At 39.9% G+C, this 21,360-nt stretch overlaps 1 protein-coding gene across 2 annotated transcripts in view; it reads left to right on the plus strand.

The window, feature by feature from the left end:
* Positions 1 to 21,360, plus strand: part of UBE2D2 (ubiquitin conjugating enzyme E2 D2) — a 61,096-nt gene that overhangs the window by 26,227 nt on the left and 13,509 nt on the right. Inside the window, exons 1-2 of one of the 2 annotated variants that reach the window (XM_060093433.1) lie at positions 17,362 to 17,425; positions 18,474 to 18,558. In XM_060093433.1, the coding sequence (XP_059949416.1) occupies positions 17,369 to 17,425; positions 18,474 to 18,558 (142 nt within the window). In that variant the 5' untranslated portion in view covers positions 17,362 to 17,368. Of the gene's footprint in view, positions 1 to 17,361; positions 17,426 to 18,473; positions 18,559 to 21,360 lie in introns of those variants that run through there. The other variant, XM_060093434.1, reaches the window with a different exon arrangement.

The following is a 21,360-nucleotide window of genomic DNA, read 5'->3' on the forward strand; positions in this document are numbered from 1 at the left end:
CACGTGCCTCTTGGCCATCTGTATGTCTTCCATGGCGAAATGTCTATTTAGGTCTTCTGCCCATTTTTTAACTGGGTTGTTTTTTTTTTTTTGATATTGAGTTCCATGAGCTGTTTGTATATTTTGGAGATTAATCCTTTGTCTGTTGTTTCATTTGCAAATATTTTCTCCCATTCTGAGGGTTGTCTTTTGGTCTTATTTATGGTTTTCTTTGCTGTGCAAAAGCTCTTAAGTTTAATAAGTCCCATTTGTTTATTTTTGTTTTTATTTCTGTTACTCTAGGAGGTGGGTCAAGAAAGACCTTGCTGTGGTTTATGTCAAAGAGTGTTTTTCCTTTCCTCTAAAGGTTTTATAGTGTCTGGTCTTACATTTAAGTGTTTACTCTATTTGGAGTTTATTTTTGTGTATGGTGTTAGGTAGTGTTCTAATTTCATTCTCTAACATGTAGCTGTCTAGTTTTCCCAACACCACTTATTAAAGAGGCTGTCATTTCTCCATTGTATGCTCTTGCCTCCTTTGTCATAAATTAGGTGCCCACATGTGCGTGGGTTTATCTCTGGGTATTCTGTCCTGTACCATTGATTTGTATTTCTGTTTTTGTGCCAGTACCACACTGTAGCTGATGACTGTAGCTTTGTGGTATAGTTTGAAGTTGGGGAGCCTGATTCCTCCAACTCTGTTTTTCTTTCTCAGGATTGCTTTGGCTGTTTGGGGTCTTTTGTGTTTCCATACGAATTGTAAGATTTTGTTGTTCTAATTCTGTGAAGAATGCCATTGGTAGTTTGCTAGGGACTGCACTGAATCCGTAGATTGCTTTAGGTAGTATAGTCATTTTCACAATACTGATTCTTCCAATCCAAGAACATGGTATATTTCTCCATCTGTTTATGTCATCTTTCATTTTTTTCATCAGTGTTTTATAGTTTTCTGAGTACAAGTCTTTTTTTTTTTTTTTTTTTTTGCTGCAGTATGTGGGCCTCTCACTGTTGTGGCCTCTCCCGTTGTGGAGCACAGGCTCCGGACGTGCAGTCTCAGTGGACATGGCTCATGGGCCTAGCCGCTCCGCAGCACGTGGGATCCTCCCGGACTGGGGCACGAACCTGCATTCCCTGCATCGGCAGGCGGACTCTCAACCATTGCGCCACCAGGGAAGCCCAGTACAAGTCTTTTGACTCTTGAGGCAGGTTTATTCCTAGGTATTTTATTCTTTTTGTTGCAGTGGTAAATGGGAGTGTTTCCTTAATTTCTCTTTCTGATTTTTTGGTGTTGTTGTATAGGAATGCCAGAGATTTCTGTGCATTAATTTTGTATCCTGCAACCTTACCAAATTCATTGATTAGTTCTAGTAGTTTTCTGGTGGCATCTTTAGGATTTTCTGTGTATAGTATCATGTCATCGGCAAATAGTGACAGTTTTACTTCTTCTTTTCCAATTTGTATCCCTTTTATTTCTTTTTCTTCTCTGATTGCTGTGGCTAGAACTTCCAAAACTGTGTTGAATAAGAGTGGCGAGAGTGGACATCCTTGTCTTGTTCCTGATCCTAGTGGAAATGCTTTCAATTTTTCACCATTGAGTATGATGCTCACTGTGGGTTTGTCATATATGTTAAGGTAGCTTCCCGCTATGCCCATTTTCTGGAGAGTTTTTATCATAAATGGGTTTTGAATTTTGTCGAAAGCTTTTTCTGCATCTGTTGAGATGATCATATGGTTTTTATTCCTTAATTTGTTAATATGGGGTATCACATTGATTGATTTGCATATATTGAAGAATCCTTGCATTCCTGGGATAAATCCCACTTGATCATGGTGTATGATCCTTTTAATGTGTTGTTGGATTCTGTTGGCTAGTATTTTGTTGAGGATTTTTGCATCTGTATTCATCAGTGATATTGGTCTATAATTTTCTTTTTCTGTACTATCTTTGGTTTTGGTATCAGTGTGATGGTGGCTTCGTAGAATGAATTTGGGAGTGTTTCTCCCTCTGCAGTTTTCTGGAAGAGTTTGAGAAGAATAGGTGTTAAGCTCTTCTCTAAATGTTTGATAGAATTCGCCTGTGAAGCCATCTGGTCCTGGACTTTTGTTTGTTGGAAGATTTTTAATTACAGTTTCAATTTCATTACTTGTGATAGGTCTGTTTATATTTTCTAATTCTTCCTGGTTCAGTCTTGGAAAATTGTACCTTTCCAAGAATTTGTCCATTTCTTCATGGTTGTCCATTTTATTGGCATAAAGTTGTTTGTAGTAGTCTCTTATAATCCTTTGTATTTCTGCAGTGTCAGTTGTGATTTCTCCTTTTTCATTTCTAATTTTATTGATTTGTGTCCTCTCCCTTTTTTTCTTGATGAGTCTGGGTAAGAGTTTATCAATTTTGTTTATCTTCTCAAAGAACCAGCTTTTAGTTTTATTGATCTTTGCTATTGTTTTCTTCATTTCTATTTCATTTATTTCTGATCTTGATTTCTTTCCTTCTACTGACTTTGGGTTTTCTTTGTTCTTTATCTAGTTGTTTTAAGTGTAGGGTTAGATTGTTTATTTGGGATTTTCCTTGTTTCTTGAGGTGAGATTGGATTGCTATAAACTTCCCTCTTAAACTGCTTTTGCTGTGTCCCATAGGTTTGGGGTCATCATGTTTTCATTGTCATTTGTTTCTATGTATTTTTTTACTTCTTCTTTGATTTCTTCAGTAATCTCTTGGTTATTTTTTAGCACACTGTTTAGCCTCCATGTATTTGTGTTTTTTACAGTTTTTTTCCTGTAATTGATTTACAGTCTCATAGCGTTGTGGTCAGAAAAGATGCTTGATACGATTTCAATTTTCTTAAAGTTTCTGAGGCTTGATTTGTGACCCAAAATGTGATCTATCTTGGAGAATGTTGTATGTGCACTTGAGAAGAAAGTGTATTCTGCCACTTTGGGGTGGAATGTTCAATAAATGTCTGTTAGATCTATCTGGTCTATTGTGTCATTTAAAGCTTGTGTTTCCTTATTTGTTTGATGATCTGTCCACTGGTGTAACTGGGGTGTTACAGTCCCCTACTATTATTGTGTTACTGTCGACTTCTCCTTTCATGGTTGTTAGTATTTGCCTTATGTATTGCGGTGCTTCTATGTTGGGTGCATAAACATTTATAAGTGTTATATCTTCTTGGATTGATCCTTTGATCATTATGTAGTGTCCCTCCCTATCTCTTGTAGCAGTCTATTTTAAAGTCTATTTTATCTGATATGAGTATTGCTACTCCAGCTTTCTTTTGATTTACATTTGCATGGAATATCTTTTTCCATCCCTTCACTTTCAGTCTGTTTGTGTCCCTAGGTCTGAAGTGGGTCTCTGTAGACAGCATATATATGGGTCTTGTTTTTGTATCCTTTCAGCCAGTCTGTGTCTTTTGGTTGGGGCATTTAATCCATTTACATTCAAGGTGATTATTGATATGTATGTTCCTATTACCATTTTCTAATTGTTTTGGGTTTGTTTTTGTGGGTCTTTTTCTTCTCTTGTGTTTCCCACTTAGAGAAGTTTCTTTAGCATTTGTTGTAAAGCTGGTTTGGTGGTGCTGAATTCTCTTAGCTTTTGTTTGTCTGAAAAGCTTTTCATTTCTCTGTTGAATCTGCATGAGATCCTTGCTGGGTAGAGTAATCTTGGTTGTAGGTTTTTCTCTTTCATCACTTTAAGTATATCCTGCCACTCTCTTCTGGCCTGCAGAGTTTCCACTGAAAAATCAGCCGATAACCTTATGGAGATTCCTTTGTATGTTATTTTTTTGTTTTTCCCTTGCTGCTTTTAATATTTTTTCTTTGAATTTAATTTTTGTTAGTTTGATTAATATGTGTCTTGGTGTGGTGTTCCTATATGGGACTCTCAGTGCTTCCTGGACTTGGGTAACTATTTCCTTTCCCATGTTAGGGGAGTTTTCCACTATAATCTCTTCAAATATTTTCTCAGACCCTTTCTTTTTCTCTTCTCCTTCTGGGACCCCTATAATTCGAATGTTGGTGCATTTAGTGTTGTCCCAGAGGTCTCTGAGATTGTCTTCAATTCTTCTCATTCATTTTTTAAAATTTTGCTCCTCGGAAGTTATTTCCACCATTTTGTCTTCCAGCTCACTTATTCGTTCTTCTGCCTCAGTTATTCTGTTATTGATTCCTTCTAGTGTACTTTTCATTTGTTATTGTGTTGTTCATCTCTGTTTATTTGTTCTTTAGTTCTTCTAGATCTTTGTTAAATATTTCTTGTATTTTCTCAATCTGTGCTTCCATTCTATTTCCAATATTCTGGGTCATCTTTACTATCATTACTCTGAATTCTTTTTCAGGTAGATTTCCTATTTCCTTTTCATTTATTTGGTCTTGTAGGTTTTTGCCTTGCTCCTTCATCTGTGACATATTTTTTTTGCCATCTCTTTTTTTTTTTTTTTTTAATGAGTGGAATTGTATTCCTGTTTTACTGGTTGTTTGACCTGAGGCTTCCAGCACTGGAGTTTGTAGGTTATTGGATAGGGCTGGGTCTTGGTGCTGAGATGAGGAACTCTGTGAGACCTCACTCCAGTGAATATTCCTTGGGGTCTGAGGTTCTCTGTTAGTCCAGTGGTTCGGACTTGGAGCTCCCACCGCAGGAGCTTCCCCCCGAACACAGGCTCGCGAATCAAGATCCCACAAGGCAGGTGGGGTGGCAAAAAAAAAAAAGAGAGAGAGGCTTCCCTAGTGGTGCAGTGGCTAAGAATCTGCCTGCCAATGCAGGGGACACGGGTTTGAGCCCTGGTCCAGGAAGATCCCACATGCCGTGGAGCAACAAAGCCCGTGCACCACAACTACTGAGCCTGCGTTCTAGAGCCCATGAGCCACAACTACTGAAGCCCACGGACCTAGAGCCCGTGCTCTGCAACAAGAGAAGCCACGACAATGAGAAGCCCACGCACCACAACGAACAGCAGCCCCCGCTCCCACAGCTAGAGAAAGCTCGCATGCAGCAACAAAGATCCAATGCAGCCAAAAATAAATTTAAAAAGAGAGAGAGAAAAATAACAAAGTAAAAAATAAAATTAGACTGGTAAACTAACAGATATGTTAGAAAGAACGTGAAAATAAAAATATAGATGAATCAACAACCGGAAGGTACATCAGTACTACAATAGTAAGAAAGAGGAGGAAGGAAAGGGAAAAAAGGTGTGTGGGGGGTGCGGCCTTAGCTGTGGAGAGTGGGGCCTAAGCAAGGGTGAGGTTTGGGCAGTGGGCGGGGCCAATGCTCAGGACCCACAGGGCTGGAAAAGGTGCTGGGGGCTGTGGGGGATGGGGCTTAGGCTCAAGGAACAGAAGAGGCCCAGGCCTGCCCCCCAGCCTGGTCTCAGAGGGCAGGGGACCTCACCTGGGAACTAGCAGGCTTCCTGGGCTCAAGAGGGCAGGGCAAACGCCCTCCTCTCCTCTTCTGCTCTTCCAGTCTGGGGCCTGGGAGGGCCCCTCCCACCTGCCTCCCCTGATCTCCCCAGCCTCCGTCCTATGCCCCCAAGGACCCATGTGGCCTGGAGGGCAGGGGATCGGCCTGGGAGCTCAGCAGGCTCCCCTGGCCCAAGTGCAAACTCCCTCTGCTCCTCTCCCGCTCCTCCTGGATGGCCCCTCCCGCCTGCCACTCCTGATCTCCCCGGCCTCCTTTCTATGCCCCCAGGACCCACGCGGCCTAGGTGGGGCTTTAAATGGGGAAGGAAGCAGCTTGGGAGCTCAGTAGGCTCCCCTGCCCGAGTGGACCAGGTGATCGCCCTCTGCTCCTCTCCTGCTCTTCCCAGAGAGTCCCTCCCTCCTGCCTCTCCTGATCTCCCTGGCCTCAGGGGCGCTGATCTTGTTTGACCTCCACTCCTCCTCCCCGCTGGGTCCCCCTAGTCCTACCGGTTCATTTCAGGGTTCCTCCCATCTCCTTGGGGGTCAGAGTCCCCCACCAGCGGCCAGTAGATGCCCTAGTTGTGGGGAGATGCTAACTCCACATCTTCCCACACTACCATCTTGACTCCTTCCTCGACAGTTTTTAACTTCAGGTTCATAATTGGGTTAATTATATCCTTGTCAGAATTTCATATTGGTTTCTGCTTTGTGAAACTTTAAATGTGCCAAAACAAATATGAATCCCGTATAACTCAGCTGTAATTTATTTTATAGAAATATCAGGGAATTTGCTGGCAGTACAGTGGTTAGGACACAGTGCTTTCACTGCCGGGCTGGGGTTAAATCCCTGGTCGGGGAACTAAGATCCTGCAAGCGGCCGGCCAAAAAAAAGAAAGAAAGAAAGAAATACTGTATAAGTGTGAACTCACAGCTTCTTTCCTGTAGTTGAGTTTTCCCACTTGCAGAATAGTGATAGACCTCATTATACTCTGACTTCCTGACTCCAGCCTCCTTTCCTCCCCTACCCCTGCCCCTTTATTGAAGTGTAGCCCTGGTTGCATAATTAAAGTCAATAATGAGTCTAAAAAAGAATTTTCTTTAAAATTTTGTAATTCTTTTAATTCCTTGTTTTACCTTAGGGTAATCAGGATCTCCTTTGTTACCTAGAATTTTAGATCATATTGACTTTATATGTATAAGTACAATAAGGTTACCTTGCTTAGCTTTCCTTTCTAGGTTGTGATATGAGTAGTATAAGCTTTCAGTATTTGAACATTTTGTAGTGCAACAGGTAGGATTATATAAATGACAAATATTGCTAATATCTTTATGTAGCATATCATTTCCCTTTTAAAAGATATGTCCTGGGGCTTCCCTGGTGGCGCAGTGGTTGGGAGTCCGCCTGCCAATGCAGGGGACACAGGTTCGTGCCCCGGTCTGGGAGGATCCCACATGCCGTGGAGCGGCTGGGCCCGTGAGCCATGGCCGCTGGGCCTGCACGTCCAGAGCCTGTGCTCCGTAACGGGAGAGGCCACAACAGTGAGAGGCCCGCGTACCGCAAAAAAAAAAAAAAAAAAAAAAAAAGATATGTCCTTTGTGAGAAAAGTGCTTTTCTCCCTTTTTATCTAGAAAAAATGTTTTAAGCCAGAGACACATCAGCTATCTATTTGATCACTACGACACATTGTCATACAAATAGCACTTGTAAGGATTTCCTGGAACTTGACAAAAGTAACTTAAAAAAACAACAGAAAAAACCCGTCTCCAGAAATTAATAGAATCATTTAATCGCCTTAGAAAGGGCATTTATTTTGTATTAACCATATCTGAAAAGGTACTCATAATGAGCTTTTTCTTGCTATAAGCATATTCTTAAAATATTTTGAACAGAACATTATGAATGTATTTAATACCACTGAACTATATGCTTTAAAATGGGTAAGATGGTAAATTTTATGTTTGTGTATTTTACCACACACACAAAAAACCACACTGAAGTAATTTGTAGTCCAGATGTGAGAGACAAGGTGTGGATAACTTTAGGACAGTATTAGCCATGTTGTGTAGATTTCTCTATGTCATGCTTTAAATTCTTTTATTTTACAACAATAATATTTCTTTGGGATAAAAAGTGTTCGTGATTCCTTCAGACTTATGTCGGACTTTCCCATGGGCGTTAGACATTTTGTGAGAATAAAATCTTGGGCAGGGAACGGGGCGTTGGAAGAATGGGCCAAGGAAGGAAGCAAAGCCTGCTTCTGTGTCCAAACAATAGTGTTTTCTTTGTGCAGGACTTCTTTAGAACCTTGAATATTCTTTTTTTTTTTTTTTTTTTTTTTTGCGGTATGCGGGCCTCTCACTGTTGTGGCCTCCCCCGTTGCGGAGCACAGGCTCCGGACGCGCAGGCTCCGGACGCGCAGGCTCAGCGGCCATGGCCCACGGGCCCAGCCGCTCCGCGGCACATGGGATCCTCCCAGACCAGGGCACGAACCCGTATCCCCTGCATCGGCAGGCGGACTCTCAACCACTTGCGCCACCAGGGAGGCCCTTGAATATTCTTATAAGTATGTGGATTATAACATTTCCCAACTTATTTGACCCCTTAATCTATAACCAAACCATGCTATTTTAGTTTAACTTCCTTGTTTTATAGATGTGAAAGTTCTGATCTGGAGAAGTTGAATGACTTGCTTAAAGTTACCTAAGAGCAGAATAATGAGAAAACGTCAAAGGATATATATATAGAGATATATATATATATATTAAACATAAATACAAGTTTTCTTTTTGTTGTTGTTTTGTTTTGTTTAATATTTATTTATTTATTTGGCTGCACCGGATCTTAGTTGCAGCACGTGGGATCTTTAGTTGCGGCATGTGAACTCTTATGCAGCACGTGGGATCTATTTCCCTGGCCGGGAATAGAACCCAGGCACCCCCACCCCTACCCCACCCCCACATTGGGAGTGTGGAGTCTTAGCCACTGGACCACCAGGGAAGTCCCATCAAAGGATATTAAGACTTGGAAAAACTGAATTCTGCCTGTTGCCCCTGCTAATATCAGCAAGAACATAAACAGGTTGTAGAATAACCATTATAATCCTTATGGAAACTTATTTTCATTAACATAATTACACATGAAATGGTTAGTTTCCAGTATTTATAGAAGGGTTGTCAAATGGTGGTGAATGAAGATTCAGATGGAAGATAGTGTCTATCATGTTCATTTCTATGTTCTTGGATGTTGGCAGATAAATTGGCCTCCTGGTTAAGCATGTTCTAGGGATAATTTTCCCTTCTCTAGGCAATGATCAGGTTTGCAAGTTCCAGTGTGTTGAACAGTACACTTATTTTTGCCTGTGTGTATGGATTGAGGAAATAATTTTTAAAAACCCATACATAATAAAAGGCATCGGTGCATGGTTAAAAAGGGGGAGAGGTACTTGTTATTTAAGTCAAAGAAGTGTTTAGCTTGAAAAACTCATGTGTATACAAGAATGTGTGTATAAATATTTACCAGAACATTGTAATAGTGAAAAATAGGAAACAAATGTCCATCACCTAAAGAAAGGAAACATTATGGCTTAGACACCCACCAGCAAAATGAACAGCAGTAAAAAAGAATAAACTATAAACTAGATCCTCATGGAAAAATATCTTACTATGTTGAGGGAAAAGCAAAGTATAGAAGAATACATGCCATATAACACTTTTTAAATAAAAGTTTAAATACATGATAACAAAGCTACGTTGTTTATGGACACATAGAAAAGTATAAAAGTATGCAAGAGAATGATAAACACTAAATTCAGGGTAATCATTATTTTGGAGAGGAAAACAAAGGGGACTTCTTAAAGATCCAGAGTTGATACAATAATGTTTAGATTGGGCAAAGCTGGGTCATAAGTTTGTGCTGGGTATTTTCTATACTTTTAGTTGACTTGAATTTTTTAAAAAGAGTACAGACTTTAATCTCAAATAAGGTTACCACTTCTGCTTATACTGAGTTCAGGGAAAGATTGGTATTGATACATGTTTCCATCAGTTTGTCTGTCTTTAAAATAGAAGGCAACATTATTAAGAGGGAAATAGAAAATATTAGAGTACCAGATTCTATAATTTGATATTTTCAGAAATTAATTATAATAATTTTCTTTCCAACTCATCTAGGATAACTGAGTTACTAATATTTCCTAAGTTTTAAAAATTTATAATTTTAAATATTCTAGCAGTTAATTTTTAAGTACTAGCTTCAAGTATTATGCTGGACACATAAGTTAACATTTCTGTTGCAACCCTGGTAAGATAGGAGTGCAGCAGGAAGAATGCAGTACTATGGTAATGACAGACTGCTTCCCTTCAGTGTGTCTTGAAAACGTGGAACACACCTTATCTTTCTAAGTCTCACCCCTTTCTTTTTTTTTAAATTAATTAATTAATTTTTCAATTTTTGGCTGTGTTGGGTCTTCGTTGCTGTGCGCCGGCTTTCTCTAGTTGCAGTGAGCGGGGGCTACTCTTCGTTGCGGGGCGCGGGCTTCTCATTGTCGTGGCTTCTCTTGTTGCAGAGCACGGGCTGTAGGCGCGCAGGCTTCAGTAGTTGTGGCACGTGTCTCACCCTTTCTTGATTTCTTCATTTTGTGCTATCATGTTGCCCTTCACCTTCCCTTCACTTTCAGTTTTGCTGGTAGTGAGTCTTCTAGCATTGTCTTCTGTCTCTGATGCTTAATTTGTCAAACATAAAGGCAGTCAGGATTTAGTGTACATCATAATTTCCTGGGGGACTTGTTAAAATTAGCACATTGTTAGGCTACACTGCAGAGTTTCTGATTCAGTAGGTCTGGTTGGAGCCTGAGAATTTGCATTTCTAATAAGTTTTCTTGTGATAATGGTGCTGCTGTGCCAGGATCTCATTTTTGAGAACTACTACTTATCTAGCTGTTCTTTCTTTGCAGTTCATTCATCTTAAAAGGAGGTTCAGCTTGCTTTCCTGGGCAACATAGTTTCTCAGACATTCTAACTTGTACATTTCTAGTATTTTTTAGATTCAAACTAAAAAAGCATGATATGGTAGAACAAGTATAGTAGAACACCATGTCCTTACTCTAATTACTAATTACATGTTTTACTTGGGTTGGATACTTTGTATCTTTTTTTCTTTTTGCGGTATGTGGGCCTCTCACTGTTGTGGCCTCACCCGTTGTGGAGCACAGGCTCCGGATGCGCAGGCTCAGCGGCCATGGCTCACGGGTCCAGCCGCTCTGCGGCATGTGGGATTTTTCCCATACCGGGGCACGAACCCGCGTCCCCTGCGTCGGCAGGCGGACTCTCAACCACTGCACCACCAGGGAAGCCCCTGTATCTTTTTTAAAAAATAAAATTGGGGATTGGTCTAGATGATCTCTTCTGGTGTTGAATCATAATTTCTGCTTAAATCTTCTCATATCCTGATTATCACCACCTAAGATCCTTGATTTGTACAGCAAAATTTAGAACTATTAAAAATTGACTTTGGGGCTTCCCTGGTGGCGCAGTGGTTGGGAGTCCGCCTGCCGATGCAGGGGACACGGGTTCGTGCCCTGGTCTGGGAAGATCCCACATGCCGCGGAGCGGCTGGGCCCGTGAGCCATGGCCGTTGAGCCTGCGCGTCCGGAGCCTGTGCTCCGCAATGGGGAGAGGCCACAACAGTGAGAGGCCCGCGTACCGCAAAAAAAAAAAAAAAAAATTGACTTTGGAGCCAATTTTCTGTGAAAGTAACTATAACCTCTCATTTCCCCATCTTGTTTCTCTCACCATATGCCATAGGGTAAAGACCAAAATGGTGAAACAAATCTGTATTCCATGCAATCTGTATTTTGCTTCATAATTGTTAAGACTGGGGAAAGAGGATTTTTAAAAATAGCTAATAGTAGCATTAATTTTTACCAACTAATGACCTATTTGAGTACTTAAGGATACAGTGAAAGGAAACTCTACATATCCCTTATAGGACCCCCTCCCCACAGAGCTAGGAAGTTTCCTTTCTTTCTTTCTTCTTCCCCCCCAACCCGCACCCTGCATTCCCTGCAGTGGAAGCGTGGAGTCTTAACCACTGGAGCACCAGGGAAGTCCCAGGAAGTTTCCTTTCTTTTTGCTATAGTTCTATGATACAGCAATATCTGAGGCTCAGAGACTTCAGCATTCTGTTTTCTTTAATAGTGGTCCCTTTTAAAGAAGGGGTAATCCTTTGGAAAGTAGGTATTCTTAAGGAGTCATATAAGGCATTATAATCATTCCTCTGTATCTCTTCATTGGATTTCATATTCCTGAGCCAAAAAAGGTAGTAGTAGGAAATGTATTTAAAAGTTTGGCTAGAGAATGGACTTGAGGATACGGGGAGGGGGAAGGGTAAGCTGGGACGAAGTGAGAGAGTGGCATGGACATATATACACTACCAAATGTAAAATAGATAGCTAGTGGGAAGCAGCCGCATAGCACAGGGAGATCAGCTTGGTGCTTTGTGACCACCTAGAGGGGTGGGAAAGGGAGGGTGGGAGGGAGGGAGATGCAAGAGGGAAGAGATATGGGGACATATGTATATGTATAACTGATTCACTTTGTTATAAAGCAGAAACTAACACACCATTGTAAAGCAATTATACTCCAATAAAGATGTTTAAAAAAGTTTAAAAAAATAATAAATAAAATATAAAAGTTTGGGGACTTCCCTTGTGGTCCAGTGGTTAAGACTCCACGCTTCCACAGCAGGGGGCATGGGTTTGTTTGATCCCTGGTCAGGGAACTAAGATCCTGCATGCCGTGGGGCACAGCCAAAAAAAAAATGTTTGTAGTGAATTAAACCTTACTTGAAAATAATTAAATTAATTGGTATAAGGTTTTGGGGCTGTTTGAACTAAGATAAGAAACACTTGGGAAAGTTGCAGAGAATCAAAATTGTTTATAACCCTTAATCTTTAAAAATAACAGTTCTGGGGCCTCCCTGGTGGCGCAAGTGGTTGAGAGTCCGCCTGCCGATGCAGGGGATACGGGTTCGTGCCCCGGTCTGGGAGGATCCCATATGCCGCGGAGCGGCTGGGCCCGTGAGCCATGGCCGCTGAGCCTGCGCGTCCGGAGCCTGTGCTCCGCAACGGGGGAGGCCACAACAGTGAGAGGCCCGCATACTGCAAAAAAAAAAAAAAAAAAAAAAAAATAACAGTTCTGCTGTATACCTATAAACAAGGGGAGTGTACACCGTCAAAGAAAAAAAATTTAATTGAGAACTATTTAGTAATATCTAGTTTATTCCCAAAATAAGACCTTTATTTTAATTTTTTTAGATTTCAAAGAAAGATTATAAAATCTTTTTAGAAATTGAGGATTCTGTCAAAGTTCCCTCCTCCCTCTTTTTTCTAAATTTAATTATATATACTTTATTTCTCTATTGCTCTTTCTATAGAAAAGTTTTTCAATAAACAGGAAAATTCCTTGGTTTTGGGTTTTGTCTTAGCCCTACTCTCAATCCCAGTAATGTATAATTTGCTATATGATATACAAGACAAATCTGAATACTATTTCTTTTGGAATAAGAAGTCAGGGAAATTAATGTACAGGTATAAAGGCATATGATAAAGCCAGCTGTTAAACAAAAAATAGCCTGATGTGTTACGGTATTTTTTTCTGCCCAAGTGATCTGTCTAGATCAGTGCCTTTATTTAGTTTCAAGATTCATCTTTGTTTTGTTTTTGGCCACACCACTCGGCTTGCAGGATCTCAGTTCCTTGGGCCACGGCAGTGAAAGCCTGGAATTCTAATCACTAGGCCACCAGGGAACTCCCTTCAGTTTTCATCTTAATGCAGGCACATCAAATTTTGTAGCTTCTGTGTCTATTCAGTCTAACTGGCTTTTCACTGTTTTGAAATGAGATGGTCACAGCTTTTAATAGCTATTTTATTTTAATCCAAATTTATAGTCAGAACTGGTAAGTTATTTTTTTTATATAGATTTAATTAATTAATTTTTTATTTTTTGGCTGCATTGGGTCTTCCGTTGCTGTGCGCGGGCTTTCTCTGGTTGCGGCGAGCGGGGGCTATTCTTTGTTGCGGTGCGAGGGCTTCTCATTGTGGTGCCTTCTCTTGTGGCGGAGCACAGATTCCAGGCACGCAGTCTTCAGTAGTTGTGGCGCACGGGCGTAGTTGCTCTGCAGCATGTGGGATCTTCTCGGACCAGGGCTCGAACCCATGTCCCCTGCATTGGAAGGTGGATTCTTAACCACTGCGCCACCAGGGAAGCCCCTGGTAATTTATTTTTCAAATAGGCAATAAATACACTTGTTAAAAGGTATCAAAGGGGGCTTCCCTGGTGGCGCAGTGGTTGAGAGTCCGCCTGCCGATGCAGGGGACACGGGTTCGTGCCCTGGTCTGGGAAGATCCCACATGCCGCGGAGCGGCTGGGCCCGTGAGCCATGGCTGCTGAGCCTGCGTGTCCGGAGCCTGTGCTCCGCAATGGGAGAGGCCACAACAGCGAGAGGCCCGCGTACCACAAAAAAAAAAAAAAAAAAAAAAAAAGGTATCAAAGGAATACATATAGTTCCTATTCTCACCCCCAAAACAGGCTTTCCTTCTGAAGGCAAATACTGTGAACTAGTTTCTTATGTATTCTTCAGAGATATTTTATGCATATACAAAGATGAATGGATATATGCTTTTTTAGTAGACAACTTTGATATATATTATATGCAATAAAATTCAACAATTTTAAGTATACAGTTTGAGTTTTAATAAATATATACACAGTTTTGTGGTCCCTATGAAAATCATGATATAGAATATTTCCATAACCCCCCAAATTTTCCTCATGTTCCTTTGCACATCAATCCCCTCCAGCTCTCTCTAGCCCCTGAAACAATTGGTCTGCTTTCTGTTGCTATAAATTTACCTTTTCTAGAATGCATATCAATGGAATCATACAGAATATAGTCTTTTTATGTCTGACTGATTTCACTTAACATTATGCCTTTGAGATTCATCCATATGAGTGCCTTGAACCAAGGAAGTGTTGAATGAGTATATTAATTATTTATTAGCTTAAGTTTGGGTTAAGGTTTTTTTAATTAATTATATCATACTGGCTCATGAAGTGGACTGATGGATTTTTTTTAATGGCTCATATTTTTTTCCTTTCAGTTTTATTGAGATGTAATTGACATACTATATAAGTTTAAGATGTTCAGCATAATGATTTGACTTACATATATCATGAAATGATTACCATGGTAAGTTTAGTGAATATCCATCATCTCACAGATACAAAATAAAAGGTAAAGAAAAAAATTTTTTTCCTTGTAATGAGAACTCTTACGATTTATTCTCTTAACAACTTTCATGTATAACAAACAGCAGTGTTGGGACTTCCCTGGTGGTCCAGTGGTAAAGAATTTGCCTTCCAATGCAGGGGATGCTGGTTCGATCCCTGGTTGGAGAACTAAGATCCCACATGCCGAGGGACAGCTAAGCCTGTGTGCCGCAACTATTGAGCCCACGTGTTCTGGAACCCACACGCCACAACTAGAGAGAGAAAAACCCGCATGCCACAACTAGAGAGAAGCCCACACACCACAATGAAGAGCCCAAGCGCTGCAACTAAGACCCGATGCAGCCAAAAATATAAATAAAATAAAATATTTTTTAAAATACAGCAGTGTTAATTATATTTATCATGATGTACATTTACATACCTAGTACTTATTTATAACTGGAAATTTGTACCTTTTGACTAACTCACCACCTCCCCTCACCTCTGATAAACAAATCTGATCTCTTTTTCTATGAGTTTGTTTGTTTGTTTTTGAAGTATAGTTGACCCACAACACTATGTTAGTTTCTGGTGCACAACATAGTGATTTGATATTTCTGTACATTACAAAGTGATCACCATCTGATGAATCTTATATTCACTTAGATAAATGTTAGTCAGAAGTAGATTAACTTTTTGTTTCAAATCAAGCAAGCATTCTTAGTTATAATGACCTTTATTACAAACATTTGGGAATAGGAACTGTTCAGTAGGTTGTTTTTTGTTTGTTTTCCTCCTTGAGACGGGCAAGGAATGGAATCTCTGTTGTAGAGAAATACAAAATCACCAAATTGAGATACGAAAGAAAGTAAATATTGTTAAATCTTTATCTCAACCCCAGCCCTTTAAAAAACAAAACAGAACTTTATTTCTATATTTTATGCTCTGTCCTCCGAGCTTACAGATAGGATAAAACAGGATAATTGATGAACCCAAATGGCCGGTTGAATAAGTTAACTCAGAAGAAGGGACTTACAGAAATATCTATGTGTTGCAAGTTAAAAAGTTTACTTATGTAGGGCTTCCCTGGTGGCGCAGTGGTTGGGAGTCCGCCTGCCGATGCAGGGGGCGCGGGTTCGTGCCCCGGTTCGGGAGGATCCCACGTGCCGCGGAGCGGCTGGGCCCGTGAGCCATGGCCGCTGAGCCTGCGCGTCCGGAGCCTGTGCTCCGCAGCGGGAGAGGCCACAGCAGTGAGAGGCCCGCGTACAGCAAAAAAAAAAAAAAAAAAAAGTTTACTTATGTAACTCATTAATAAGATCAGAGATAGTTTTTATTGTACTTTTAATAGATTTTACTGTTTTTACTGTCCTAGTTTTAACATATAATTAAAACTAGTCCTCCCTCAGAGCTTGTTTTTATCTCAAATACCAAGTCAAGGGGAAAGGGAATATAGTATGATTTCCTGCTTTGTGGTTTTTCAGGCATCCCCACCCAGCAACAAATCTCAAGTTTGTGGGTTCTTACGTTAAAATAGCTAAGAAGCTGGCATCTGGTTGTGGAGCATTACTACAAGTAGTTCCATCTCTGATTACAAAACTTTATGATGGGTTATATTCAGCCAGCCTTTGTAATATATCCTTTTTGTTTGTTTGTTTTTGTTTTGTTTGTTTGTTTTTTGCGGTACGCGGGCCTCTCACTGTTGTGGCCTCTCCTGTTGCGGAGCACAGGCTCCGAACGCGCAGGCTCAGCAGCCATGGCTCACGGGCCTAGCTGCTCTGCGGCATGTGGGATCTTCCCGGACCGGGGCATGAACCCGTGTCCCCTGCATTGGCAGGCAGACTCTCAACCACTGCGCCACCAGGGAAGCCCTGTAATATATCCTTCTTAAAGTTTTTTCTACTACCTTTGAAACCTTGGTAGTGGGTATGAACTGAAAAAATACCAGCATCTTGTTAGATGGTTCTGTGTACTTTGGAACATTTATGACTTAAAGAGTTTGTCTCAAGTATAACCTAATGGTTTTGAGGTACAAAAACCAGCCTATGGGGACTTCCTCTGGTGGTGCAGTGGGTAAGACTCCGCCTGCCAATTCAGGGGACACGGGTTCCATCCCTGGTCCGGGAAGATCCCACATGCTGTGGAGCAACTAAGCCCGTGCGCCGCAAGTACTGAGCCTGCGCTCCAGAGACTGCGTGCCACAACTATTGAAGCCTGCATGCCTAGAGCCCGTACTCCGCAGCAAGAGAAAGCCACCGCAGTGAGAAGCCCAGGCACTGCAATGAAAAGGAGCCCCCACTCACCACAACTAGAGAAAGCCTGCGCACAGCAACGAAGACCCACTGCAGCCAAAAAAATAAAATTAAATTAAATCTTAAAAAAAAAAAGCCGTTGATCTTTTTTGAAAACTAATAAGTTTTTACTTAAAAACAGTTTTTGTGGTTCTTTAGTATGATACATGTTTACCTTCCTTATATTTAATATCTACTAAACTCCGAACAAAGCAAAAATGATTACTTTTATAAACATATATTTGCATTCAAGAATCCCAAATAATGAAATCCCAAGGATTTCATTAATCTACCCTTCTCTGACTTTGAAGGAGTGCTCCTAAAAGAGCTTTACTGGTGGGACAGAGAATGTTGGTAACAGTGACAATTTTATTAATGGATAAAAATTATATTTATGTTGAATACATTTCTTTTTTCTCTCCTTCTTAAGGAATTGAATGACCTGGCGCGGGACCCCCCAGCACAGTGTTCAGCAGGTCCCGTTGGAGATGATAGTAAGTATGTAAAAAGAATGATAGAGTGAAACATAAAACAGCATAACAGTCTGCCTCTGGGGAACTCTGGGACTGATAAATATACATCTCTTAAGGTTATTTTGTGTGAAGAGATAGTTATGCAGTAGGGAAGAGGCAGTATTTACCTTTACTTGCCCACGAAAGGTTCAGTTTTATGTGTATCCCATCGTCTTCTGTACTGTTTATTACATTTTGAACCTCTTCTGCCAGACACTGTCTGTGTAGTTGTCCTGACTCCTTCTTATCTGTCCTTTGTCCCTTCTGGGTATTTACTTGAGTCAAAATATTCGAGCTTTTACCTACAGCAAGCTACTGTTCTTTCAGTAAGATAATACTAAAGATGATGGGGGGGGATATGTGTGTGTATATGTATATGTGTATGTATGTATGTGGGTCTGTGTCTGTCTTTCTAGTGACTCATACTTGTGAAGACAGCTACAATTTATTTTTAATGTCCAGTTTATCTCAATCCTGTCTAAAATAATCTATTGTACTTATCATACATGCTGAATAATAATTTTGCTTTTGTTCCACTTTGTCTCAACACAACTTTTTCCCCTTATACCATCTTTCATCCTTTTTAAAATGGAGGATATTTGAAGAGGCTGTGCCTTGTAACACAAAAGTAATTCACACACAAAAAATGCAACATTTAGCAAATAGGGAAAAAATGGAATATACTTGGAGTATACTTGGAAACATTTGTGTAAGAGAAGTATATAGATGAAGGCAAAAAATAAATGAGGTTATATTAGTTTGTGTGTAAATTAATTTTTTCCTTGTTTTTCTTAGGTTGCTGTTTTGGTCTCCTAAATCCTTGAGAACCAAAGCAAAGCCCTTGTACAAGGACTGCTTTATAGATAAAACAGATGTTATAAATTATAAGACTAAGTACTTGTGATGAAAAATCCCATTTATGTTATGTTTAGACTTGTCCGGTATGAGTAACTATAGTATTTGATACCAAACAGGACAGGACAAGTACTTAAACACACATTGTCTCATTTACGCCTCACAATTCTTTTAGGTCATTGGGATAGAAATTGTAAACTATTTTAGAGAAGAATCTGGTGAGAGGCTTGTGGAGGTTCCGGAAGTGGACTCATTCTCAGGTTTTCTGATTCTACTTTTGTCATTCCACGGTTATCATATAATCTGTCTGCATCAGTGTGGTCATTCAATTGAAAGAGTGTTTTTATTTCAGGTAAATTCCTCAAAGTTGAGAGTGGCTGATTTTTAATTAAAAGCGTTTGAAGTCTGGGGATTAGATTTTGTTTTTGAAATTCTGTGGTGTGCTAAAGTAATTTGCCTTTGCTTCTACCATAGTATTATTACATTCCTTTCTCAGATTGAAAAAATGGTTACTCTGGAGAGTTAAACTCCCCAAAGCATAAGCAGTAAAAGAAAAAGATATATTAGACTTCATCAAAATTTAAAAATTAGATGCAACAAATGATACTATTAAGAAAGTGAAAAGACACACAGAATGGAAGAAAAATTTTGTAGGTCATATATATCTAATAAGGCATATTTATCCAAAATATTTTTTAAAAGTCTATATCTCAGCAATATAAAGATAGATAACCCAATTTTAAAATAAACAGAGGATTTGCATAGCTGTTTCTCCAAATAAGATATACAAATGGCCAATAAACACATGGAAAGATGTTCAGCATCATTAATCATCAGGGAAATGCATGTCAGAACCATGAGATGTCACTTTACACCCACTAGGATGACTAGAATCAAAAAGTCAAATAATAAAAAATGTTGATGAGGATGTGGAGAAATTTGAACCTTCATACATTGCTGGTAGAATGCAAAATGGTATAGCCAGCTTGGAATACAGCCTGTCAGTTCCTCAAAAAGTTAAACATGGAGTTACGATATAACCCAGTGAGTTCATTCCTAGGTATGTGTCCAAGAGAAATGAAAACGTATATCTGTACAAAAACTCATACATGATTGTTCATAGAAGCTTTATTTATAATAGCCAAAAAGTGAAAACAACCCAAATGCCCACCACCAGCTGATGAAGGGGTAAATAAAATGTGGTGTATCCATACAATGGAATATTATTTGACAATTAACAAGAATGAAATGATATATACTACAACATGGATGAGCATTAAAAACATTATGCTGAAAAGACCTATACTCTGAAAACTATAAGTTGCTGGTGAAAGAAATTGAAGATGACATAGACAGATATTGTTAAAATGACCATACTGCCCAAGGCAATCTACAGATCCAGTGCTATCCCTATCAAATTACCAATGGCATTTTTCACAGAACTAGAAAAAAAATTTTTTTAATGTGTATGGAAACACAGAAGACCTCAAATAGCCAAAACAATCTTGAGAAAGAAGACTGGAGCTAGAGGAATCATGCTTCCTGACTTCAGAATGTACTACAAAGCTACAGTAATCAAAGGGGTATGGTGCGGAAAACAAGAATATAGATCAGTGGAACAGGAAAACAAAAAACAAGCATATAGATCAGTGGAACAGGATAGAAAGCCCAGAAATAAACCTACGCATGTATGGTCAATTAATCTACAACAAAAGAATCAAGGATATTCAATGGAATATGGTCACCTTATCTTTGATAAAGGAGGCAGAAATGTACAGTGGAGAAAGGACAGTCTCTTCAATAAGTGGTGCTGGGAAAACTGGATAGGGACATGTAAAAGTATGAGATTAGATCACTCCCTAACACCATACACAAAAATAAGCTCAAAATGGATTAAAGACCTAAATGTAAGGCCAGAAACTATCAAACTCTTAGAGGAAAACATAGGCAGAACACTCTATGACATAAATCACAGCAAGATCCTTTTGGACCCACCTCCTAGAGAAATGGAAATAAAGACAAAAATAAACACATGGGACCTAATGAAACTTAAAAGCTTTTGCACAGCAAAGGAAACCATAAACAAGACCAAAAGACAACCCTCAGAATGGGAGAAAATATTTGCAAATGAAGCAACTGACAAAGGATTAATCTCCAAAATTTATAAGCAGCTCATGCAGCTCAATAACAAAAAAACAAACAACCCAATCCAAAAATGGGCAGAAGACCTAAGTAGACATTTCTCCACAGAAGATATACAGACTGCCAACAAACACATGAAAGGATGCTCAACATCTTTACTCATTAGAGAAATGCAAATCAAAACTACAGTGAGATATCATCTCACACCAGTCAGAATGGCCATCATCAAAAAATCTAGAAACAATAAATGTTGGAGAGGGTGTGGAAAAAAGGGAACACTCTTGCACTGCTGGTGGGAATGTGAATTGGTACAGCCACTATGGAGAACGGTATGGAGGTTCCTTAAAAAACTACAAATAGAACTACCATATGACCCAGCAATCCCACTACTGGGCATATACCCTGAGAAAACCATAATTCAAAAAGAGACATGTACCAAAATGTTCATAGCAGCCCTATTTACAATAGCCCGGAGATGGAAACAACCTAAGTGTCCATCATCGGATGAATGGGTAAAGAAGATGTGGCACATATATACAATGGAATATTACTCAGCCATAAAAAGAAATGAAATTGAGCTATTTGTAATGAGGTGGATGGACCTAGAGTCTGTCATACAGAGTGAAGTAAGTCAGAAAGAGAAAGACAAATACTGTATGCTGACACATATATATGGAATTTAAGAAAAAAAATGTCATGAAGAACATAGGGGTAAGTCAGGAATAAAGACACAGACCTACTAGAGAATGGACTTGAGGATATGGGGAGGGGGAAGGGTAAGCTGTGACAAAGTGAAAGAGCGGCATGGACATATATACACTACCAAACGTAAGGTAGCTAGCTAGTGGGAAGCAGCCGCATAGCACAGGGAGATCAGCTCGGTGCTTTGTGACCGCCTGGAGGGGTGGGATAGGGAGGGT

Source organism: Mesoplodon densirostris, chromosome 3 (genome assembly GCF_025265405.1).
Source record: "Mesoplodon densirostris isolate mMesDen1 chromosome 3, mMesDen1 primary haplotype, whole genome shotgun sequence".
Classification (NCBI taxonomy): Eukaryota; Metazoa; Chordata; class Mammalia; order Artiodactyla; family Ziphiidae; genus Mesoplodon; species Mesoplodon densirostris.